The sequence below is a fragment of the Phyllostomus hastatus genome, unplaced genomic scaffold (genome assembly GCF_019186645.2).
Source record: "Phyllostomus hastatus isolate PE091 unplaced genomic scaffold, TTU_PhHast_1.1 phas_scaffold_182, whole genome shotgun sequence".
Classification (NCBI taxonomy): domain Eukaryota; kingdom Metazoa; phylum Chordata; class Mammalia; order Chiroptera; family Phyllostomidae; genus Phyllostomus; species Phyllostomus hastatus.
Genome location: NW_025334013.1, coordinates 17733356 through 17758892, shown reverse-complemented (window position 1 = coordinate 17758892; position 25537 = coordinate 17733356). Strand labels below are relative to the sequence as shown.

At 46.3% G+C, this 25537-nt stretch overlaps 1 protein-coding gene across 4 annotated transcripts in view; it reads left to right on the top strand.

Annotated features, from left to right (window-relative positions):
• The window catches only part of PTAFR (platelet activating factor receptor), a 34399-nt gene extending 9096 nt beyond the window's left edge, over window positions 1-25303 (top strand). For 2 of the 4 annotated variants that reach the window (XM_045859741.1, XM_045859742.1), the window contains one exon: window positions 20292-25303. In XM_045859741.1, the coding sequence (XP_045715697.1) occupies window positions 20340-21368 (1029 nt within the window). In that variant the 5' untranslated portion in view covers window positions 20292-20339 and the 3' untranslated portion in view covers window positions 21369-25303. Of the gene's footprint in view, window positions 1-381; window positions 449-4358; window positions 4436-20291 lie in introns of those variants that run through there. The other 2 variants (XM_045859740.1, XM_045859743.1) reach the window with 2 other exon arrangements.
• Window positions 25304-25537: the final 234 nt, after the last annotated feature.

Here is a 25537-nt window from a genome sequence, read left to right as displayed (position 1 = left end):
TTCTGCCTTTCTCCCTCCCTCTTTCGCGTCATCCCGACTCCCTCTCACTCTGTTTCCTCGGTCATTCAGTTACTCCTGTCTCCTCTTCTTCCTCGCTGGCATGCTCCGTTTCTCTCTTTCTTGAGCACGTTCGCCCGTTTCTTGCTTTCTCTCTCTTGCATTTTCTCTCTCTCGCTCCAGCTCCCCGGCACGGCGGCTGCTGCCCCCACCCCATGCTGCCCCTGCCCTGTGAGACACTTTCCACCAGTGTCTGGGACCTGGGTGACCCAACTTGGAGGTTCCGGTGGCATCTGCCAGAGGGGCCTTAGGGTCACAGCGTTTCCTCCCAGGGGTGACGGGGCAGTGACATGCTGTTTCTTCACTTCTGCAATTTCCACAAAGCACAAAGCCTGGGTCTGCAGACAGAGACACTCAGATCCCGCAGTTGCAGCCGCTGTTCCTCGTCCAGGTAAGGGGGGGTCCCAGCCCTGGCTGGCAAGGGGGAGGCATATGGAAATGTCCTCAGGAATCCAAGGTCATGCCCCTAGACTGCACCAAAGCAAATGGTGGTTCTGTTTTTAAGGAACTGTTTTGGCATCTTCCTCAGGCACTGAGTCTCATGTTTACAAAGAATTCCTCGTGGGCAAACTTTCCTAGGGAATCCAGCTCCCGTCTCCCAGGCCAAGGCAGTGCTGAAGCGACCTCAGAGACCCCCTGGGAGGTGATGAGGGTGATGACAGTGGGGCTACCTTGATCTCGGGGAGCCTAGTGCCCGGCGCTTTACTAGCTGTGTGACCGTGGCTAAGTTGCAACCCCTCCCTGCATCTCTGTTTCCTAAGTTGTCAAATGAGGATAAATCCATCTCCCCAGCAGGATTGTTGGGAGAGGTAGAGGATCTGGTATGGAGCTGGGGACTTAGGAACTCAGGAGATACCGGGTCTCCCTGGGGGGGTGGGCGATGGAGAATACCAGGTGATTGGTGCAGAGGGCCCAGCCCACAACCAGTTTCCCCATCAGGTGCCAGGTGGGGACAGGGCACAGGCTGGTACCTGCCCTCCCCCCATCTTTCTCTGGCAGGAGGTGAACCAGGGCTGCTGCCCAGACACTTTCCTCAGAAGAAGAAGGGAAACAACAGTTTCTCTTCAGGCATTTGGGCAGCTCTCATTTAGCTCTGACTGAATACGTAGCTGTGTTCCAGGTGCTTGGAGTGTGTGTGTGTGTGTGTGTGTGTGTGTGTTGTGGGGGTGAGTGCTAGGGAAGGAAAAAAAAAAGCAAATGACCCTGCCTCTAGGTCCTGAAAACATAGCCAAGGAAAGACGTCCACTCTGGAGGTGAAGAAATGGCCCTGGGCCTGAGCGGGACACCAGGGCGTGGGTTTCAGCTTCTGCTCACAAGCTGGGACCTTGGGCAATGCAGGAGCCTCATTTACTCCTTTGCAGATTGGGGTTTAAAGTGAGTAAACCCTTGTGGGTTTATGGGGAGGATGCAGTAAGAGGCTGGGTGGGGAAGTGCATTGTTAAATCGTAGGATGCTGTACAAACACGAACCCTGGGGTTACTACTGATCCCGACCCTGTAATTCCTACTGTCAGTGCCTTAAGGGTGAGGAATTTGTTCTGTTCATTGTTTTATCCTCACCCTTAGCGCTGAGTTTGGCGCCTCATTTAGTCTTAACATATGAACTGAGTAGATGAATGGTAAAGCAGGATGCTGTACTTGGAGGAAAATGGACAGCGAGCCAGAGGCCCATCCTCTGGTCCCAGCTCTGCTCCTGACACTGTTGTCACCTTGGGCAGGTCCTTTCTCTTCTCAGCACAGATGGGGACTTCTGCCCAAAGAAGGCTTGGGTAAGGAATTGACAATCTATGGCATTAATGACGAAACGTGCCTCCGGGACTGAGTTTCTGCTCCTGAAACGTACTGGAGTGGGGCTTGGGTGTCATGAGAGGCTGGGGTCCCATCTGCTCGTGCTTTCATAGGGAGACCTTTACAGAGAGACCTGCTCCTCTCCAGGCCTGTGAACAAGGCCTTGTCGAGGAGAAGGTGGTCGTCCTCCTCTATCAGTGGCAGCTCTGCCTCCCCAGACTGGTGCCCCCTCCTTGTCCCGGTGGTGGGCCACAAGAGCTGAGCTAGAGCCTAGGAGCACGCCCCGACTCTCCTGGGGCGTGTGGCTTAGGAGTGGAGCCAGTCCCCGGAAGGGCAAATGCCGGGTGTCCGGCACAGCCACGTCTCTCGGCAGCCACTGTTGGTTCCTCGGCAGCACGGTGGGAGGGGAAAGGAGCCTCTGGCATACGCGTGTGTGTCCGTGGTGGTGTGGGGTGCACTGGGGAGGTGCTCTGGCTATATCCACCTGTGCCTGGAGCACATTCAACCTGCAAGTGGGCCTGGTACAGCCCAGCGGTTCACAGATGCAGGGTCATCAATGTAACGAGCTGAGAAGTTAATAGCTGTCTGTCTTCTTTCTTCCCTTGTGTCTTCAACCAAGGGGAATCCAGAGCCAGGCTGTGTGTGCATGTGTGTGCGTGCGTGCGTGTGCACATGTGCATGTGTGTGCACACATGCATGCGTGCACCAGAGAGAGAGAGGGAGAGAGAGAAAGGGAGAATGGGCCGGGGAGGACCGCCACTCAGCAGCCCCTCCGTACCCCCTTAGATCAACAGGAGGCAGCCCCTCAGGGCCTGGGTTTGGATTTGAGCTCAGCCGGCTGATGGGAGAAGCATGTCAAAGATTTATGCAGTTCTCTTCACAGTTTATAAAGTCCACTTCAGATCACCAAGAGCTTTACAGTTTGCCAAACCCTTTATCATCCCCCAAATCTCACTTCCTTTTTACAATACTTGGGGTGGGTGTGACACCCCATTTTGCAGATAATGATCCCTAGGCTCAGAGCCTGAGCAGAGCCTCACTCAGGATGGCGAGTGGCTGGCACTGCTGAGGCCACCGCCCAGGCCCCCAGGTCCCGGTTCCTGCCATTTCTCCTCCGCCACCCCTGGTGGCTATTTCCAAAGGAAGAGATGGGGCTGGTTTGGTGCATGGCTGGTTCATTTGCTTATTTATTCTCTTATTCATTCGACAAACATTTTTTGAGGTGGGGAAAAGGGGAGAGGAACTCACAGCCTTTGAACAATAGCCATGCACACAAATTGCTTCATTCCCTGTTACAACTACCTGGTGAAGAACTTTTTATTTTCACTACTTTGCAAGTTAAGAAAGAGAGGCTTTGAGAGCCAAACATTAGCTGGGAAAGAGCAGAGCCGGGTGCAGATGTGGGCCTGTGCAGTCCTACTTGGGCCAGGCCCTCTGGACCTCTGTACCAGCAGGACTTGGAAACTTCTAGGCTACAAAGACGTCAGTGTGATTCCTGGTACCACAGAGGGTGTGCCCTGTGCTGGGGAAGCTCAGAAGAGGAAGTGTGTCTGACTTCCAGGAAGCAAGGAGCGGCGAGGCTGACTTAGATAGATGCCATCTGAGTATCTGGGAGCTGGAAGGAGAGACTCAGGACAGGCTTAGGACCCCCCAGCTCCACAAGACTGTCCTAGTCGAGCTGAGTGAAGACTGTGTCTTATCCATGTAATAACATACCCAGGGTCAGAGTGGGCCCCAGTGAAAAGGAAAATTAGGAAATTCTGATACCCCGCCACCCCCACCTCTGGGATCCCAGACCCTGTCCCTGACCTCTTTCCAGGCAAGGAGCTCCATTTATCCATCATTACATATACCTGGCATAGTCCTAGACTCCTTGTGCTGCACACCGTGGGGAGCCCAGTGCAGAGTTCCCCGGAGGTCAGTATACTTGCTCCCTTAACTTGGCCCTCAAAGCCCTCTGCTTCTTGGAGAAATTATAATGAAACCACTCCACGAGGGGAATCTTTAGACGGTATGGCCAGCATGGCCAGGCCAGGGCACAAATGTCAAGCAACAGAGGAGGTCAGAAAAGGAGGCAACTCATTTATTGAGCACCTACTGTATGCCAAGTACTTTAGAGGTGTACCTGCCTGTAACCTAGGGGCTATCCTGTGAGGTTTGTGTTGGTAGTATTCCTGTTTGTACAGGTGAGAAAACTTGGACTCGCAGAGGGGCAGTGATTAAACTGTGGTGTTTTAGTGGCTCCAGGGACTCTGGAGGCTGGAGCAGCCGGGTGTGTGTGAGGGTTCCGAAGTGAAGGATGAGGGACAGTATGACTGTGTGTGAGTGTGTATGTATTTAGCAACTATTTCTTGAGGTTTTGCTGCGTAGGAGGCCCTGCACTGTTGAAATGCCAGAAGCCTTGCACCCAGGGAAATCCCAGCCCAGGAGAGAGAAATCAACAGCCGTGTATATTTTGTATTATGGGAACCAGAGGTAGCACCTTGAACTCTGTCCGGGGTAGAGAAGTAAAACTAACAATAACCAAGAATTCTCTGAGCTCTTATTATGAATCAGCCATTTTCTATTTATCCTTACAACAACCCTACGAGGTAGGTAATATTATTACCATTATTATTCTTATTGTTTTTACAGATGAGTAAACAGAGGCTCATGGAGGTTAAATTTGTTTTCTCGAGCAAGAATCGGCTGATAGAGCGTCGTCAGTAGTCCCAGATGCCATAGAAAGTTGTCACTGGTTCCCAGAAGCTTTTAGGGTTGATGACACAGCTGGAAGCCCAACAAAGGTGGCTTTGAGCTGGGTGAGCTTGGTGTGAGCAGTCACAATGGCAGCAGCATATGATTTTGAGAAACTTTCGATCTCATCTAATCAGAAGGTTGTCTGAGTTTCCTGTAGATACAGCTTTTTACAGCTGTTGATCACAAATTGCTTCAGCTGTGCTAAAGTACTTTGCATACGTTGCTCATCGGCTCTTCACACCACTCTGGGGAGATACGTGCCTGGAATATTATCAGCTCCATTTACAGGGGAAGGGCCCGGAGCTCCGAGAGTGATGTGCTTGACTGTGATTATTAAGCTAGGATGGGACAGAGGTAGGATTTGAACCCATATTTGTCTGGCTACAGAGTCTGTGGTCTTAACCACTGTCCTTTCCAAATACTTCTTATCTTCCTTGGGTGCTCACAAAAGCTCTGTAAGGCAGATGTGTTATTGTCTCCATTTGCAGATAAGGCTCAGAGAGGGGAAGCAGTTTTACCAAATGTCACACAGCTATGAAATCATGAAGCTGAGCCATAGAACTGCAAGTTAAAAAGACACAATGTACTTGCAAATCTGCCATCTCTGTGGCCTGCTTTTAAAACTGATTTATTTTACTGTGCTAAAAAAACACACAAGATAAATTGATTCTCTTAGCAATCTTTATTTTAATTATATTTTATTGATTGTGTTATTACAATTATCCTGATTTTTCCCCCTCTGCCCCGCTCCATCCAGCACCCCACACTCCCTCAGGCATTGCCCCCACCATTGTTCATGTCAATGGGTCATGCGTATAAGTTCTTCGGCTTCTCCATTTCCTGTGCTGTACTTTACATTCCCATGGCCATTCTGTAACTACCTATTTGTACTTCTTAATCCCCTCATGTCTTCACCCTTTCTCTCACACCCCCCTCCCATCTGGTAACCTTCTGGTAATTAACTTTCCTCTTGCTTTAAAAAAATATTGTATTTATTTATTTTTAGAAAGATGGGAAAGGCAGGAGAAAGGAAGGGAGAGAAAGAAACATCGATGTGTGAGAGATACATTGACTGGTTGCCTCTCATGCACACCTGCAATCGGGGACCTGACCTGGAATCAAGACATGTGCCCTGACTGGGAATTGAACCAGCGACTCTTTGGTTCACAGGCCAGCACTCAAAGCACTGAGACACACCAGCCAGGGCTCTTTTGCTTTTAAGAGTCTCTTTATCTTTAACTTTTGGCCTTTTAATAATGGTGTGTCTTGGAGTGGGCCTCTTTGCATCCATCATAATTGGGACTCTCTGTGCTTCCTGGATTTGCACGTCTATTTTCTTCACCAAATTAGGAAAGTTTTCTTTCACTATTTTTTCAGATAGGTTTCCAATTTCTTGCTCTTTCTTTTCTCCTTTTGGCCCCCCTATGATGCGAATGTTGGACCTGTTGAAGTTGTCCCAAAGGCTGCTTATACTATGCTCATTTTTTTGGATTCTTCTTTCTTCTTGTTCTAATTGGTTGTTTTTTTGCTTCCTTATGTTCCAAATCATTGATTTGATTCTTGACTTCATCCACTCTACTGTTGTTTTCCTATAAATTGTTCTTTATTTCAATTAGTGTATCCTTCGTTTCTGACGATCTTTTTTGTGTTGCTGAGGTCCTCACTAAATTCCTTGAGCATTCTTATAACTAATGTTTTGATCTCTGCATCTGACAGATTGCTTATCTCCATTCCTTTAGCTCTTTTTTTGGAGTTTTGGTCTATGCTTTCATTTGGGCCATGTTTCTTTGTCTCCTCATTTTAGCAGCCTCCCTGTGTTTGCTCTATGTATTAGGCAGAGTTACTTTGACTCTGTGTCTTGACTCTAGTGTGGCCTACTGTAGTAGGTGTCCTGTAGGGTCCAGTGGCACAGCCTTCCCTATCGCCCAAGCTGGGTACTCGAGGAGTGCCCTTCATGTGGGCTGAGTACACCCTCCTCTTGTAGTTGAGCCTTGTTGCTGTTGGCAAATCAATGGGAGGGATTTACCCAGGCCAGTCAGCTGTAAGGACTGGCTGTGACCACTGACCACCAACCTCCGCCCTGCATGGAGGATCAGCTGTACAGGGGCAGGGTGGTGGTGCTCCGACATGGTCTGTAGCTGTCCACTGGGTGCGCTGGCCCTGGGGTTTTCCTGGGTGGTGTAGGCCAGTATCAGCCCCCAGCTGTGTTTTGCCCAGGGCACCCTGCCTGAGCCGTAAAGCAGTCTGAGATGACTGCTGCTTGTGCCGAGTTTAGAGATTCCCAGGTGCAGCCAAGCTGTGACTCTATCTGGCTGCCACTAGGGCTCACTGACGTCAGCTGTTGCTTGTTTGATAGGATTTAGGAGCTAAGATCAGCCATTCTAATGGAAAAGCAGCTTGGGTGGGCCTGTAAATTAGGTTGGGTAGAGTTTCTATGGATCTCCACTGTGTGGGTCACACAGTGTTAGTCAGGTGGATGGAGTCTCAGATGTGGCACCAGCCTATCGACTTTGTGGGGGGAGGGCTCAGCAAAGGAACAATGGCTCTGCTTGCCCCGATGCCAGATACTTCAGCCTCCCCCTGTATACCACTGGTGCCCTTCAAGCTGCCACCCTGGTGCTGGAGCTCAGACGGAGAGAGTCTGAGTAGGTGAGTCTGTGTGTGGGTTCCTCAGGAGGAACTGCTTAGGGCTCCAGCAGCCTCCTCCACCAGCTCAATCCCCACTGGTTTTTGTAGCCAGAGATTGTGGGGACTTATCTTCCTGGCACTGGAATCCTGGGCTAGGGGGCCTGTTATGAGCCTGGGATTCCTCACTTCTGAGATACCTCTCCCGAATTTTTATCCACATGGGTGTGGGACCATCCCATTCTGTGCTGGCACCCTTCCTACCAGTCTGGATGGATGTGGTTTTTTAATTCCGTAGTTGTTGTCAGACTTCCATTCAGCTAAATTTCTGATGTTCCTGAGTGATGGTGGTTCTATATTTTAGTTGTAATTTTGATGTGGTTGTGTAAAGAGGCAAGCCACATCTGACTATGTTGCCATCTTGACCAGAAACCTTAACAAACTTTAAATGTATATTACAACATTATTAACTATATGCACATTGTTATACAATGGGTCTCTAAAATATCTTGCCCTAGCTGGTGGTGCTAAGTGGATTGAGTGCTGGCCTGTGAACCAAAGGGTTGCCAGTTCGATTCCCAGTCAGGGCACATGCCTGGGTTGCATGCTAGGTCCCCAGTGGGGGACTCATGAGAGGCAACCACATATTGATGCTTCTCTCCCTCTTTCTCTCCCCCTTCCCCCCTCTAAAAAAATAAATAGTTTTAAAAATAATAAAATATCTTTATCTTTCATGACCAAAACTGTATACCCATTGAACAACAACTCCCTGTTTCCTCCTTCCCCCAGCCCTTACAACAACCATTTTACTTTCCTTTTCTATGAGTTTGATTACTTTAGACACCTCATAAAAGTGTGATCATTCAGTATTTGTCTTTTTGTAATTGGCTTGTTTTACTCAATAATATTTTCAAGTTGTATCCATGTTGTAGCACACTAGTGGATACCCTTCCTTTTCAAGGCTGCATAGTATTCTACCATACATTTATACCACCTTTTGTTTATCCTTTTGTTCATCTGTTGATGGACATTTGGGTTGCTTTCACCTCTTGACTGCTGTGAATATGCTGCTATGAACATGCGCGTGCAAATATCTCCTTGAGATCCTGTTTTCGGTTCTTTTGGATATACACCCAGAAGTGAGATTTCTGGGTTATAAGGTAGTTAGTTCTATTTTTAATTTTTTTTTGAGGAACCTCCATACTGTTTTCCATAGCGGCTGCATCATTTTATATTCCTACCAAGTCTGCACAAGTGTTCCAGCTTATCCACATCTTCACCAGTGCTTGTTGTTTTCTGCTTTTTAAAATATTTCTCTTCTTGTTTTGATTGAACTTATTGGGGTAACATTGGTTAATAAAATTATAAAGGTTTCAGGAGTACAAGTCTACAATACATCGTCTGTATATTGTATTGTGTGTTCACCACCCCGAGCCAAGTTTCCTTCTATCATCCCTCTTTTTCTCCCGGTTTATTCTCTCCTAACTCCCTCTCCCCCACATTTTACTTCTGATAATCACCTTACTGTTGTCTGTCTATGAGTTTTGGGATTTTTTTTTTTTTGCTTAATCCCTTTACCTTTTTTACTCAATCCCCCATCCTCCTCTCCTCTGACAGCTGTCAGTCTGTGCTCTGTATCTCTGTGGCTGTTGCTATTTTGTTTGTTAGTTTATTTTGTTCATTAGATTCCACATATAAGTGAAATCATATAGTATTTGTCTTTCTCTGACTGGCTTATTTCACTTAGCATAATAGTCTCCAGGTCCATCCATGCAGTCCCAAAAGGTGAGATTAGTTTTTTTTACTGTTGTGTAGTATTCCATTGTGTAAATGTACCACAGCTTTTTTCTCCACTCACCTACTGATGGGCCCTTGGGCTGCTTCCATATCTTGGCTATGGAAATAATGCTGCAGTGAACATAAGCATGTATATACCTTTATTAGTGTTTCAGATTTCTTTGGATATATTCCTGGAAGAGGAATTGCTGAATCATAAGGCAGTTCCATTTGTAATTTTTTTTGAGGTAACTCTGTACCACTTTCCACAGTGGCTGCACCAGTCTGCATTCCCACCAATAGTGCACTAGGGTTCCCTTTTCTCCACATCCTCACCAGCACTTGTTTGTTGATTTATTGATAATAGCCATTCTGATAGGTGTGATGTAGTCTCTTATCATGGTTTTACTTTCTATTTTTGTGATGATTAGTGATATTGAACATCTTTTCATATGTCTATTAACTATCTCTATGTCCTTTTTGGAGAAATGTCTATTCAGGTCCTTTGCCCATTTTTTAATTGGATTGTTTGGTTTTGGGGCATTGAGTTTTATAAGTTCTTTTTTTTTAAGATTTTATTTATTTATTTTTAGAGAGGGAAGGGAGGGAGGGAGGGGGGAGAGAGAGAGAGAGAGAGAGAGAGAGAGAGAGAGAGAGAAACATCAATGTGCGGTTGCTGGGGGTTATGGCCTGCAACCCAGGAATGTACCCTGGCTGGGAATCGAACCTGGGACACTTTGGTTCCCAGCCCGCGCGAGTTTTGTAAGTTCTTTATAAATTTTGAATATGAACCCCTTATCAGATGTATCATTGAAAAATATGTTCTCCCAGTCAGTGGGTTGTCTTTTCATTTTATTGATGGCTTCCTTTGCTGTGCAAAACCTTTTTAGTTTGATATAGTCCCATTTGTTTATTTTCTCTTTTGTTTCCTTTGCCCAAGGAGATAGATCAGAAAAAAAAAGATTGCTATGAGAAATGTCTGAGATTTTACTGCTCTGTCGTTTGGATCAAGGTCATCCTAATGGGTGTGAGGTGATAAGTATGTCATTGTCGTTTTGATTTGAATTTCCCTATTGATTAGTGATGGTTAGGCATCTTTTTTATATAGTTGTTGGCTCTGTATACCTTTGATTATTGTATATCTTTGGAGAACAGTCTATTCATGTTCTTTGCCTATTTTTACATTGTTTATTTATTGTCACTGAGTTATAGGAGTTCTTACACATTGTAGATATGAACCTCTTATCCAATGTATGGTTTCCAAATATTTTCTTCCATTCTGTAGTTTGCCTTTTTGCACTGTTGATCGTTGCCTTTGCTACACAGACATTTTTAAGTTTGACGTAGTCCCTATGCCTGTTTTTACTTTTGTTACTTGTGCTTTGATGTCATACCCGCGTAATCACTGCCCATTCCAATGTCAAGATTTACCCCTCTTTCCTTCTAGGAGTTTTAGAGTTTCCAGTCTTATTTTTAGGTCTTTAATTCATTTTGAGTTCATTTTTCTAATATGGTGTAAGATAAGATCCATCTTCACTATTTTCCATGTGAATATCCAATTTTGCCATCACCATTTGTTGAATAGATTATCTTTTTTCCCATCATGTAGTCTTGGTAACCTTGTCAAAGGTCATTTGACTATTTTTGTGAAGGTTTATTTCTGAGTTTTCTGTTTTGGTCCACTGAGCTCTATGTCTGTCTTTATGCCAATAAAAGACTGTTTTGATTATTGTACTTTGTTGTATGCTTTGAAATCAGAAAGTGAGAGTCCTCCAGCTTTACTTTCTCAAGATTCTTTTGGCTATTCAGGGTTTTTGAGATAAGAATTCACATGAATTTTGGAATTTTTTTTTCTATTTCTGCAAAATGCTATTGGGATTTTTATAGGGCATTGAATCTATAGATTACTTTAGGTAGTATGGACATTTTAACAATACCAGGTCTTCCAGCCCATGAACACGGCACATCTTTCCATTTATTCATGTTTTCTTTAATTCCTGTCATCAATGTTTCATAACTTCCAGTGTGCAAGTCTTCTGCTACTTGGTCAAGTTTATTCCTGTGTATGTTATTTTTTCTGATGCTATTGTAAATGGGATTGTTTTCACAATTTCATTTTCTCTTACGCTCATTTCAAAATCTTCATTTTACAAATGAGAAAACAGACTCAGAGTCATGGGGTGAGTTTAGTGTCTGCACCAGGATTTGGCTCCAGCTCCAGCAGTGCCCAGCAGCAGTGAGATGGATGCAGAGCAGACCCCCTTTCCCTTTGCCCCATTCAATTCCTGACTTGGGGAGCAAAGGTAAAAGCAGGGCCCTAGGTCAAAGGAGTCTTTTCCTGGGACCTCACAGCATGTAAAGCTCCTGATCTCAGGTCTGTGAGTGGCTCAGCTGGCCTAGGAGAGATTGGATGGGCCTTGGAGTTCAAAATCCCATCTGCTACTATTCTGCTATGTGACTGTGGACTAGTCTGTTTCCCTCTCTGACTTTACTATCTTCCGTGGAAACATGGGCATTTTGCAAAGCTTCTCTCCCAAGGGCTGATTCAAGGAGAAAATGTGATCACGGATGAGAGTGTCTGTACACTTAACTGGTAAGTCACACCCCGTGCCCTGAGCTGAGGTGTGTTGGCTCTGGCTCCTCTCCAGTCTCGCCTTCCGCACAGAGCAAGGACTCCTTGGATCCATGTGGGACTTGGAATCTGTGTCCCTCCCACACTCCCTTTCTTGCTCATGATCTGCTGGCAAATGCACCCCCAGGCTTGCTGGGCTACGAGGAGCTGCCAGTGCGTGCATGAACTTGGAAGTGACTGATTTATAGCTTATAAATATTTAAACATTTGCACTTTTGACCACATATGGCCCCACAAATGTTAGGGGCCAGTCTGACTGGTAAACCCAACTTCCCAACCCACAGTCCACACAGGGGAAGTAACCAGCCTGTTCTTCCTTCTGCCTAGATCCTGGTAGTCGCTCCCCTCTGACTGCCCAGCTTTCTCAGGTTCCCTAGGAGCTGGGAATATTAAACAGGATGGGAATGGGAGACAGAGTGGGGGTTGGGGCTGAATGCTCGGCGGGGCAGAGGGTGGGAGATCCAGATGGCGGAATTCTTTTTGTCTCCAAGAATTTAATGGCCTACCTGGCACACCCACAGCTGAGTGCTGGGCCTGGGCCTGCTGCCCTGCCTTGACCCATCAGGGAGTTGTACCCGCATATTGATTGGTTTGAGCTGCCTCCTCTTTCTCCCTCCAAATGCTCCTTCCCTTCCTGAGCCGTGGAAAGCTTTGTTGACATTAGTCTAAAGCCCTGTCTGGAGCTGGCAGGAAAGCCAGAGATGAGTTAAAGCCCCTGGGATTGGTGGTGACCCATAGTTCTCTCCATGAATTCCAAGGAGCTGGGCCAGTGGGGAGCGTATGGCCTGGCTATTTGTGGCCACTTTGCATACTTATCTTTGGAACTGCTATTAGAATTGTAAGATTTTGCCAGTGAAGAAACTGAGGTTCAGAGAGGTGAAATCACTTGTGCATAGTCACACAGCAAGTGAATGGCAGAGCCAGGTATAAACCCAGCTCTTTCTGCCTCCAGGGGCCTTGTTCTTCCCACACTACTATACCTCCTCCAGAGAGACTAGATACCTTTCCTTCACACCTGCTTCCTCTGACTAGTCATCTGGGGCTTGGCCATTCATTCAATCTTTCAGCTCCCAGTGTCAGACAGGAGGACAAAGAGGTAAAAAAGATCTAATCTCTGTCCTCAAGGAGCTCCCAGCCTGGTGAGAAGATGGTCACAGAAATCAACACCATGTACTGTGCAGGCGCTACACTGGGCAACATGCTTAGTACTACGGTGACTCAGAGAGGAGGAAAAGTCATTCTGCCTGGGGCGATCAGGGAAGGTGGCCAGAGAAAACACTTTCGATTAGGTCTTAAAGGATGAGTAAGAGTTTGCTAGATAAAGTAACAGGCAAAAGCCATGCTCAGTAGGGACCACAGCATGTGCACAGGCCCAGAGGTCTGAGGAGAAATCGAGTTCTTAAGAGAAGCAGCAAGAAGCTCAGTGTGGCTGAAGTGGAGGGTGAGTAGCAATAGAGGCTGGTGGAAGATGAGGTGGGAAAGGAGCTTGGACTTGATCCTGGGCAGTGGGGAGCCATGGAAGGTGTTAAATCAGGCAGGTATGTGGCTGGCAGTGTGTTGAGACACAGTGCTTCTCAACCTTCAGTGTGCACACGAATCACCTCAGAATCTTGTTAAAAGACAGATCATTACAACAGGTCCGGAGTGGCACTGGAGATTCTGCAGGTCTAACAAGCTGGCAGGTAATGCTGGTGCTTCTGGTCTAAGGGCCACAGTTTGAGGTTTGGAGGGCTCACTCTGCCTTGTGTGGAAGCTGCAGTGGGGAACAGGCAGCCACTTGTGTCTCATGTCACTGGATAGATCGGTTCTCTACCATCTTCTTGGGTGAGCCCTCTTGTAGCTCTCACGAAGGGGTCAGTCTCGTCGGTTGTTAGATATTTTTTCCCTCGACAAATGTTTACCAAGCTCCTGCTCTGGCTGAGCTTGTGCTGCATGCTGGGGATAAAGAGAAAACTTGAAAATGCCAATTTCTGATCCATATCACTACCATCTCTTGCCTCCAAAATGGTCTCTTTGCTTCCACTCTTGCCCCCACCATCTATCTCTGTCCAGCATCCAGGGCAAGTTGGATCATGTTTTTCGCCTGCGTGACATACTCCAGTGGCTCTTTGATGCTCAAAGAACGAAACCTGAACGCCTTCTCATGGCGATCGGGGTCTGCTACTCTCTGACCTCATTTCACCCTTTCCAATTGTCACACCTCTGGGGCCGTGCTGATCTTTCGGTTCCTTGAACATGACCATTTATTCCTGTTTCAGAATATGATGGACTTGTTCCTACTGCAGGTCCTTTTTTCACGTGATACACTTTGCTGGGAATAATTCCAGGTTTTCTCTTGACTTATTTCTCCCCACTTTTTAAGATTTCAGACAGGGGAAGATATAAGTTTTGCAGGACCACAAAGCTTATCCAGTTTGGGGGATAAGCTTTATAGATAAAGAAAAGACACCAAATTACAAATACACAATTAGATACAAGGCCCAGGAGTGGGACTTGAAGGTCAAACTTTATTGGCTTCATGGCAAATCGGCATCTGGTTTTGTTTATGTCACCTCCTCTGAGAAGCCTGTCCTGGTCACTCTAATAAAGAGTCCTGCCCACTCTTCATCACGTCACTACCTCTGTTTCTCTTATTGAATTCATCACAATTTGACATTGTATGTATTTATATCTCTACTTACTTCTCTCTACTTATTTCAAGTTATAAAGCCTCTTGAATGGGAATTTGACAGTTCACCTCCTTGCTTCTCGTTCACCCTTCAGCTCATGCTTAGGAAACAGCTCTCCCTCTAACCACGTGAGATAGGTTCCCATGTCGCCATATCCAATATTTGCTTTTCGGTCTGCATTGTGTTGGGTTGGCCAAAAAGTGCGTTTGTTTTTTTCCCATAAGATGGCCCTCGTAGCACTTAGTTGCTTTTAACTTTATTCAAAATAATTTTGTTAGATTGTATTGTGACAGCTGTCATCTCAGCATGCATTTGAAAAAGACTTATCAAAACTGATGAATTTTTGTGTACACATTTTAATATTGAAGGTGGAAGAAAATACACAACATTTTTGCCATATTATGGTTTATTATTTCAAGAAAGGGAAAAACACAACTGAAACACAAAAAAAGATGTGTGCAGTGTATGGAGAAGGTGCGGTGACTGATCGAACGTGTCAAAAGTGGTTTGTGAAGTTTCATGCTGGAGACTTGTTGCTGGACGATGCTCCAAGGTCGGGTAGGCCAGCTGAAGTTGATAGCAATCAAGTCGAGACACTGATTGAGAACAATCAATGTTATTCCCCACGGGAGACAGCCGACATACTCAAAATATCCAAATCAGTAAAGTTATTGGTGAACATGGAAAATGTGACTTTCTGGCCAACCCAATACTTGATTTCCCTGTGACTTTCTTTCACACCGCACTTGCCCCCACGTTCCTAGAATTTTCCTCATTAGGTCCCCAGCATGGCACCCCTCCCCACCCCTGCTCTTTTCCTACCTCTCTGACCCTTCTGTCCTTGACTCCTTCCTAGGTTTCTCCTCCTCCTCCGACTTGTCCTTTCATGGTGGATTCTTCAGGACTTAACCTTGGATCCTCCTGGATGTTTCACAGGCACTCTGAATGAGATATGTCTCCAACTGAATTCATCCTTCCCACCCCCACACTGGTCTTCCTCAGATCCTCTCCATGAAGATAGACAGCACCCCATCCCCAATCATCTGGGCCAGAAACCTGGTGGTCCTTCACTCCTCCCTTTCTACCAACCAGCATCCCATCCATCACTGAGTCCTGTGCATTTCATCTCCCAAACAACTCTCACAATGATGAAAAATTTCCCTCCATCAGCTCTGCTGTGGTCCAGGCTTCTGCTGGCTCTGCAGACAATTGCAGTTGCTGTCTCCTTGCATCAGGGCCAAAGCCTCTCCAGTCAATTTGTACACGGCAGTCAGAGCCACCTTCCCCAGACCCAGATCCAGCCCTGTCCTTTCTAAGCTCAGTATCCTTCTATGACTTCCCATTTTCTGCAGAATCAAGTTCAGACTCCTTAGCCTAGTAGGCAAGACCCTCCTTAAGTTGACTGATGTTGACTTTGTAGATCTTGACCTGTCTCTCCTCAGCACCCCTCCCCCACCCCACCCCCACACACATGAAGTTGTAGCCAAACTGAATGTCTCCATTTCCCTGAGAACAAGGTAGCTGCTGTCCAGTTCTTCCAGGTCCTGTATGTGCTGTCCTCCCTGCTTGGTGTCCGCATCAGGCCAACTCCTTCTTTTCCTTCAGCAGAGACAGAAGGTCATTCCTGACCCTCAAGTCAGGGCTAGAAGCACCATCTCAAAATAACCCTGGCATCTGGAACCTCTCCCACCATAACACTTGTCCCTTGTCTATTTCTGAATCTCCCTCTTGCAAAAGGGTCTGTGAGCCACTGAAGGGCAGGAACTGGTCTATTCTCCGAGGCCGTCAGACTGCCCAGGGCCTGCAGTGGCGAGCGCTTGTCCAATGAATGAGTGCCTGAGTGGTAATCGGGCCCTCCTGTGTATGTGCCCTGTTCACATGGTGACAAGACTTTTAAAAAAAAAAACAATTAATGCAAAAAAAAGTGCATGAACAAAATACTATGTTTTAAAATCGAGGTAACATAGGTTAATAACATTATATAAGTTTCAGGTGCACAACATTATAATTTGATAGCTGTTACACTATAGTGTGCACACCACCAAAAATCTAGTTTCCATCTGTCATCGTACCTTTGACCCCCTTTACCCACTTCATCCTCCCCCGTCCCCTTTCCTTCTGGTAGCTGTCAATTTGTTGTCTGTATCTATGAGTTTGTCAAAATAGCAAAATTTTATTTTATTATTTTTTTTGCGGGGGGCAGGGACTTTGAGCTTTTATTGGATTATCATTGGATTAAAAAAGGGTGGGGGGTGCTGTCGTGGGGCCCCTGGTCTGTGAGGGTGCTGTAGCACGAGGCTGCAGTTCTATTGTTGTCCGCTGCCTGTGGCTGTAGGGTACAGTTCGTTCTGTTCTTGCTTTCCAGTAATTCCCAGTCCTGGAAAGACTGCCCTGAACCACTTGACAAAGCAAGGTACCAGGCCTTTCTCCCCAGGGGCACTTTTTGGCTTTGAAAGTCAACCTTAATTCCTTAAGGCTTTCTGGTTACTTTCCAGAGTCCTGGCATGACTTCATTAACAGTTGCTGAATTCTGGAGCAAGTAGGCAGGGAGGGAAATATAAATGTTTCAGTATTCCTTGTGAGGGTATAATTTACAAATTGTTCTAGAGAAAAACAAGTTTTTGTTTTTCTCTGGCCGTGAAGATGGGTGAGGAGGAGGCTATCCCCATAGTCTGGAGAAATGGAAAAGCATCACATCCCTCTCTCCGAACCTCACAGACACAGGGTTGGGGGATCAGCCCAGGGTGAGCTTCCACTGCCCACTGCTCCCCTAGTCACAAGTCTCAGGAGGCCGGAGGAGAGGGAGAAATAGAGAATCTTCCTGTATGGGCCACCAAAATGTTAGGGTGGTCGGTGACATGGGCTGTGAAAGAACTCACAAAGAGAAGAGGTGTAGAGAGTAGTTTGTATTCACTCTCCAAGAAAGGAGAGGGGTGTGGAGTGGAGAATACAGCAATATACCAAAATTTTAAGTGTAGACAGGAACATGATAGTGCCAGGTAGAGCCATATTATAGTTGGAGGCAAAAGGAAGAATCAATAATACTGCTTTTGACTTTTAAAAATATTGCATCAAATTTTTATTTGATTACTGAATTGTTGGGTGACCCCTTACATTTAGTACCTAAGTGAGTGCCTCAGAAGACCTATCCTCCCTGGTCCTGGCGGGAACTCAACAAACCTGGGCAGGCTTGGCCCAGGGGGCTGGACTCAGAAGGATGTCTTGCGTTGAGTTTTCTGGCTGGAGAGGGGCAGTTTCTGGAGGAGACTTTCCCCTAACCCACTGAGCTGGAGCCTAAACCCAGGGAGAGGAAGGGGCTGACTTGGGGGAGGAGGTGGGTGTGGAGTGGGGGATGGGTAGGGATGTGACTTCCTCAAAAGCTCCTATGGAGGAGCACCGTGCACTCCCAGCTACAGGCTGCCTCCTCGCCTCTCTCAGGCCCCAGGAACAAGGTCCGTGCAGGCAGGAGGGTCCAGCAGGGGAAAGAAACAAAGCCAGTCTCAAATGAATGGGCATCTTGGGCTGAAGAGAGAGAGAGAGGAGGACCTGACTGAGGTTGTGGAGCAGCGATTTTCAAATCTTCTTGTCTCGGGATCTCTTTATGTCCTTAACAATTTTTCAGGGCCCCAGCCAGCTTTTGTTTATATGGGTCATATCTATCAATGTTTGCCATATTCAAAATTAAGACATTCTAAAAAATTTTACATATAGAAACCAATAATAGAGTTATTCCATGTTAACATAAATAACATTCTTAGTGAAAAATAACTAAAATTTTCAAAACAAACATTTCAGGGAGAAGAGTAGCATTTATTTACATTTTTTGCAAATCACTTCAATGTTAGGTTTGGTAGAACACAGCTGGATTTTTATATCCGCTTCTGTATTCAATCTGTGGTGATATGTCATTTTGGCCAAAATATATGAAGAAAATTTGGCCTCACACAGACAAGTATTTGTAAAGGGACGAATATTTTAATATCTTCTTCAGGTCATTGGTGACACTCTTCTCTAATACTACATCAGAGCTTCACAAATGGTAGTTTCTTAAAGGTTAGTTGCAATGTGGAACCTGGACCATATCATGCAACATTTTGTAATTTGTTACCCTCTGAGGCACTGGAGTACCTGACTCTTTGAATCTTTTACCTATGCAGAATTTTGAAATATTATGTCTTCCTCATTGGGAAAATATCGGTTCACTGAGTTATGCAGTTCTTTCAAATATTGACCTTTCATTATAAGATATAAAAAATTGCATTTATTAATATCAGCACCAATCTCATCAGAAAATTCTTTAAGTGTGGGAAAGCTGTCAGGCCCCTGCTGGCACATACAATTTTTCCAAAAATTCTAATGTCCCTTGAAAGCTTGAATTTTATCACTGGCAATAAATAGTTTGTTTTCCTTGAAGTAACAGCTTCACTCCCTCATATCTGAGAAAACGTCTGCTAGATACTCAAGTCTGAAAAAACACAGTTGGCCATTTTTTCAAATGATAATGGCGATCCTCAAAAAAGTTCATCTCATAGCTCAAACAATCACATAAGTGCTTTCCCGAAGACAAACAATTTATCTCAGTTCTCGGCAGAAGTGTTTCATGTGGCTTTCCCATGATGCAGAATATTAAAAAAGAGGGGAGGAGGAAGGGGGCTGGGTGAGAAGGATGAAGGGATTAAGCAAAGAAAAAAAAAGAGTCAGGGACACAGACAACAGTATGGTGACTGCCAGAGGGAAGAGGATGGGGGAGGTAGGAGAAGGGAAAGAGGGGAAAATGGTGGTGGAAGGAGACTGGACTTCAAGTGGTGAACACACAATACAATATACAGATGATACATGGTAGGATTACATACCTGAAATCTGTATAATTTTTAACCAGTCTCACCCCAATAAATTCAAGAAAACAATAACAAATGTGTACTCATCTCTTTAAAAAATATGTGTACTCACCCTGGTTGGTGTGGCTCAGTGGACTGAGCGCCAGTCTGTGAACCAAAGGGTCACCAGTTTGATTCCCAGTCAGGGCACGTGCCTGGGTTGCGGGGCTGGGTCCCCAGTGGAGAGCACGTGAGAGGCAACCACACATTGATGTTTCTCTCCCTCTCTTTCTCCCTCCCTGCCCCTATCTCTAAAAGTAAATGAATAAAATTTTTTAAAAAGATGCGTACTCAAGATTTAATAAAATGAATAATTTCCTTGCTTTACCAAGGACATTTTAATGTGATTTAAAGAGAAAATGGCTTTAAAACAAAACAAAACACTGAGTGTATGGCTACAAAGAAGCTGACTCCTACTACAGCCTGGTGCTGCTGCCTTGATTTATGCCAAGGAGTAAGCTGTTTTGCAACATCAACGCAAATGTCAGCATAGTGAAAAAGGCATATAATGTATTTTTATGGCAATAGTTTTGACTTCATAGATCCCCTAAAGATCTCAGAAATATTCCTCCCTCCTCATTCTGTGGGCCCACTTTAAGAACTGTTAACCTAGAGCTCTGGAATCAGACGGCAGAGCTCCCTGCAGTGGTGGAAAAGGTCCCACAGCATAAAACTATGTGATTCAAATCAACTGTGTAATTCACAGTGTGCCTTGAGGGTGCCGTTAGTTTCTAAAGAAATCACACTGAATTCTTAGAATAATGGAAACTACCTTTATTTAACTTAATGCAGACACACCACGACCACAGTAAATGGAGCAAAGCACAAAAATTTTCTCAATCAACAAAATTCGTATTAAAGCCAGTTGTTTCTTTAAACTCACCTATTCAGGTATCTATGAGCTTCTTTAAATGTTTCCACTGCCAAAACGGAGCTGCCATTGATTTCGTTAAATGTCAGGTGTAGTTCCTTAAAAAAACACAACATTTTGTTTAGAAAGAAAATTAATTGGAAGAGGCCATTGATTTTAGAGTTTTAAAAATATACACAATAGGATTCTTGGAACTGATGAAGTAAGATAGCCCCTTGCTGGCCCTTCATTAACCAGAGTTCCTATGTGGTCTTCCAGGCACAGACAAGCAGGACAGTGACCATCTGTCTTTTCCAGTCCAGAGCGATGGAGACAAATGAGAAGGTTCATGTGGACTCTGAGTTCCGATACACCCTCTTCCCGATTTTTTACAGCATCGTCTTTGTGCTGGGGGTCATCGCCAACAGCTACGTGCTGTGGGTCTTTGTCCACCTGTACCCTTCCAAGAAACTCAATGAGATAAAGATCTTCATGGTGAACCTCACCGTGGCTGACCTGCTCTTCTTGGTCACCCTGCCCCTATGGATCATCTATTACTACCACCAGGGCGACTGGATTCTTCCTAAGTACCTGTGCAACCTGGCTGGCTGCTTCTTCTTCATTAACACGTACTGCTCGGTGGCTTTCCTGGCCGTCATCACTTACAACCGCTACCAGGCGGTGACGCAGCCCATCAAGACCGCTCAGGCCACCACCCGCAAGCGTGGCATCTGTTTGTCCCTGGTCATCTGGGTGTCCATTGTGGCCGCTGCAGCCTACTTCTTCGTCCTGGACTCCACCAACGTAGTGTCCAACAAGGCCGGCACAGCCAACGTCACCCGCTGCTTTGAACACTACGAGCCGCGCAGCATCCCAGTCCTCCTCATTCACATCTTCCTCGTGTTTGGCTTTCTCCTTGTCTTCCTCCTCATCCTCTTCTGCAACCTGGTCATCATCCGCACGCTGCTCACGCAACCCATGCCGATGCAGCGCAATGTGGAAGTCAAGCAGCGGGCGCTGTGGATGGTCTGCACGGTGCTGGCTGTGTTCATCATATGCTTCGTGCCTCACCACCTGGTGCAGCTGCCCTGGACCCTGGCCGAGCTGGACTTCCAGACCAACGAATTCCACCAGGCTATTAACGATGCACATCAGGTCACTCTCTGCCTCCTGAGCACCAACTGTGTCTTAGACCCCGTCATCTACTGTTTCCTCACCAAGAAGTTCCGCAAGCACTTAACGGAGAGGTTCCACAGCATGCGCAGCAGCCGGAAGTGCCCCCTGGCCACCATGGAGACGGGCACCGAGGTGGTCTTGCCGCTCAACCAGGCCCCCGCCAATTCCCTCAAAAATTAGCCAGCCCAGAGACTTCTGCTTCATGACTGACATGGGGGAAGGAGGGATATTTGCTGTGGTCTGGGCACCTCCTCCCTGGGCACCTGGCGGCCCATTAGATATGGGGGCTACCTCCCCAAGGTGGGACGGTAAAGAGCCAGACTGCTGAAAATCCCGAATTGGAATGAGTCCCTTGAGCCACCTTTGGGCACCTGCCATAGTAACCTTGCCTGGTGACCTCCTCCCGGGTGCCTGCATCTGAGAGCTCTGGGAGGAAAGTCAGAGCTGGGGCAGGACTTGAGCGCTGAGCCACCCAGTACACCCTACAGGACAGCAGCCCAAGCAAGTGTGGGCAACCACTCCCTTTATCACTGGAAAGGCAGAGAAAGGGGTTTCGGGAAAGGGACACTCTCATGGTGCTGTGGCAGTATCTCTGGGACAGAATTTTGAGATAAGATGGCGCCACCCTGTCTCCGCCCACAGGCACAAGGTCTTTGTAACCCTTCTTAGGGAAGTGGCTTGGTGGAAACTTCTCCCAACTCACCCAACAACATGCTGAATGGTGACTAGAGAAGAAAAAAATGTGCAGAGACCAAACTCTAGGATGGGGAGCTTGTTGCCTGAGGCAGATGTGTCTCCCTGCACAGGTCACATTTCAGGCCTGGCTTGGCTCTGGGGCCATGGGAGAGACACAATCGCCAAATCCATCTGTCTGTCTCAATAATGGACTTTGATGAAGTACCTGCTGTTGAGCAACCACCCACTGTAGGAGGACAAAAGCCTCTTAAGGCTGAACTCTGGCCATCCAGGGTGCTGAGCTGCCCAGAGGCTTCCATGCAAACAGGAGCTTTGGCTGGGAAGTGCCTGTGTGTGGGAGGGGCCTTGGTGTGGAAGGAGCCTGCCAGGTCTCCTCCCTGCCTCAGTTTCTAGGGGATCCCTCCTAATTTAGCTTCTAGGAGGTGGGAGGAGCAGTTACAGCCTCAAGGGCCAGCAGGCACTTTGATTTTCAGTGTGTATATCCAAACGAGCCTCCTCTTGCACCCTGAGCTGAATACCCGCAGTACGAATCTAGCAGCCTCAGACCCAGGGCTTGGAAGAGCCTTCTCTGGTTTCCAGAGCTTTGTGGGCCTTCTAAGAAATCTTCCCTTCCCGATAGTGTCCCCATAAAGTTGGGATCCTTGTTTTTTTGTCTACTGGGCAAGCACTGGATCGATGATTTTGATAACTGCCTCCCAAAGGGCCAGGAAACCACTTGTGTTCCCAATGGTAGCTGTGGGCTGGACTTAGCTGATGGTGACCAGGTAGATGGTGCGGCTTATTAGAGCTTTGGTGTCACGTAGACCCAGGTTCAAGTCTTGCCTTTGTCACTTCCTGCTGAGGGACCAGGAGCTGAATTTCCTGCCTTATGGGGTTGTTCTGAGCAGTGAATTAAGTTGCTGAGGCAGATACCTCTTGGTCTGGGTGCCTGCTCATCTCAGATTCTCCCTTTTTCTGAGAATTTGTTCCCCTCGGTCTTCCTGTAGGAGTTGAATGGATGAAAGGTGAGCTAGTCAAGTTCTCTTAGGAACAAGTAGCAAGATTCAGGGATGCTCTTTCAGGCTCTGCAGGTCACCCACCTGAAGAGAGTAAACTCGGGAGCTGTGAGTGTGTGCATCTACACGTGTGTGTCTGCCTGTGCATCTGTGCCGGGGTTGGGAGGGTGGCGGCGGGTAGCCACCTACATGCGTGTACTAGAGAAGGAGACGCACAGAGCAAAGCAGAGACCAGAGGGAGACCCCCAAAGCCTGGGTGGGGGTGGGGGTGTTACCAGGGACCTGCGGCTCTCCTCCTCCAGGCCAAGGCCTTCTGAGGCACAACTGCACTTTTTCCTTTGGGGCCTGTGAGAGTTCTTGGCCAGGGCACCTTCTCTTACTTTGCTTAAGCTGATTTGAGTTATCTGTTACTTGCAACCAAAAGTGTTCGGAATTAGATAAACTCTTCTATGCTGAAAAGCACAGTGTTTCTCAAATGTCAGGGTTTATATACCCACTTTGCAATTTTTGCAATATCTATGTACCAGCTATATGATTGCTTAATAAACATTTTTCTTTAAATTGGGTCACTTTTTAAAACTTAAATTATTCAAAAGGATGTTTTATTTATAAACAAAAACGAATGCCACCTGCCACATGCAGGAGGTAAATTTCAAGTGTAATTATTAAAATTAAAATATTCTTAGGGTCCTGTCTAAAGTCACCTCATATGCCCCCAGGGACTTGCATAGTACACCTCAGGAAACACTGCTATAATGTGTATGAAGTGCACGGGGTCTGTATTCAGTAAGTGCTCAATTAAGAGTAAGTTGACAGTCCAACTCCCTTGCTTCTTCCAGAATGCTGCCTCAAAACAGGACAGGGCCTCATTCCTACCCGGGGCCCATGGAGGACTATTTCGGTCTGGCCCATGCTGGTCTCCGTACCATCTGAGTACAGCCACGTTTACTCCCCCTGTGGTCTCTGCTTGTTTGTGGCCTCAGATGCTCTCTCTTCTTTTTGCCCAGAATATTCCTTATAGACAACTTTCCCGAAGGCCTCCAGGCAGGGTCATTACCTTTCTCCTAGCAGCATTTTAGGGCTGGAAGGGTCTAACATTTTTGTACCTTAGTTACTGCGGTCATTGACGTTCATGCATTTCAATGTCTGTCTTCCCTTTTCTGGGGCAGGAACGGAATCTTACTCATCGATGTATCGATGTATTGGCAGTTCCTCAAAAAAGGCCTGGAATTGAGATCAGCCTGTCTCCAAAGCTCACTGATTTCCCAGGATGTAGCATCAATGGACATAATGACATTTATACACACTTATTTTGGAAGGGTTTAAGAGACTCTTCTGGGACAGGTAGAAAAGGAATTTAATAATACATTTCCTTCCAAAGTTCTATGTTCATACTTAAGGGGAGATGTTGGGGATTTTCAGAGGATCAGAACGTTTTGGAGCTGGACAGGTCCAACCCGTTTATCTTACTAAGGGGAACATGGGACTCAGAACGGCCAAGTGATTGTAGAAATTACACAGCATGGAACTGCAGCGAACACAGAACTGGTTGCTAAGCTCTGTGTCTCACTTCTTGCAATAGTGACAGATATGATAGGAAAAGCTGATTTGTAATTATTTCAAAGAAACAAAATCACCAGTCAGGATTTTCAAGCCATCTTGTAAGTCAAGAAAGCCTTACCCTGTATTTCCTCCTTATCTCAGCTTTCCCCTCAGGGCGTTTCCCCAGTGATCTCAGCTGGGGAATGTCGGTACAGGCAAGACCTGCCCACCCAGAAAGATGAGGGATAGGCTTGACGGTGCTGAGAGTAGGTGTCAGGTGCTGGGGAGGGGGAGGGGGGGAACTCCAAAAGCCTAAATTTAGGAGTGATTCCCAAGAACTGACACATAGCCTTATTCAGATTCCTAAGAACTTTAATAGGAGAAACTCACATATATGGGCAAAGCAGCTGTCTGCTCTCAGTGGTGGCCGGCCGGGAAAAAACCCACACCCTCCTAGAACAGGGTCTCTTTTTTATAGGGGATTAATAGTAAAACCACATGGTGGGTAGTCATGCAGACCACCAGAAAGAACAATGCATTTCTAAGTTAACAAATAACATCAGGCAGCTTTCCACATTCTATGTATTCATTAACCTCCTTCCTGGGGGCATGACATTTATTTTTGGGCAGCATTCCAGCTTTCTGGGTAATCAGTCAAGACAGGCTACAGAGCGTTAAACAGTCACAGAAGTTTAAACAGAGAGTCCAGCATTCCCCAGACACCTTTACCATTGGGGATACATTGCACCTCTGACTTCCCCTACAGTTGGTCACGGTTGACTAGAACTGGGCGTGTTTATGCTGCTTTTTACTCATCTGTGTTATATCTGTGCTTGAGACCTGTGGCTAAAAATAGGTACAATAAAATCTTGTAAAATATAACTGTCTTTTTTGTGCAGACTTGTATTTTTGTAGTACTAATTATGTTTCCCCTGACATTCTGCCAGCAAGCCATCCCCTCACCTACCCATTCATTCATTCATCAGTCTGTCCATCCATCCATCCATCCATCCATCCAGGTATCCAACAAACACCTATGGAGTACATATTTTGGTCAAGTAACTTTGCCAAGCACAGTTTTTATTTGGTGTCTCACATCCTCCGTGACAGGTAGGT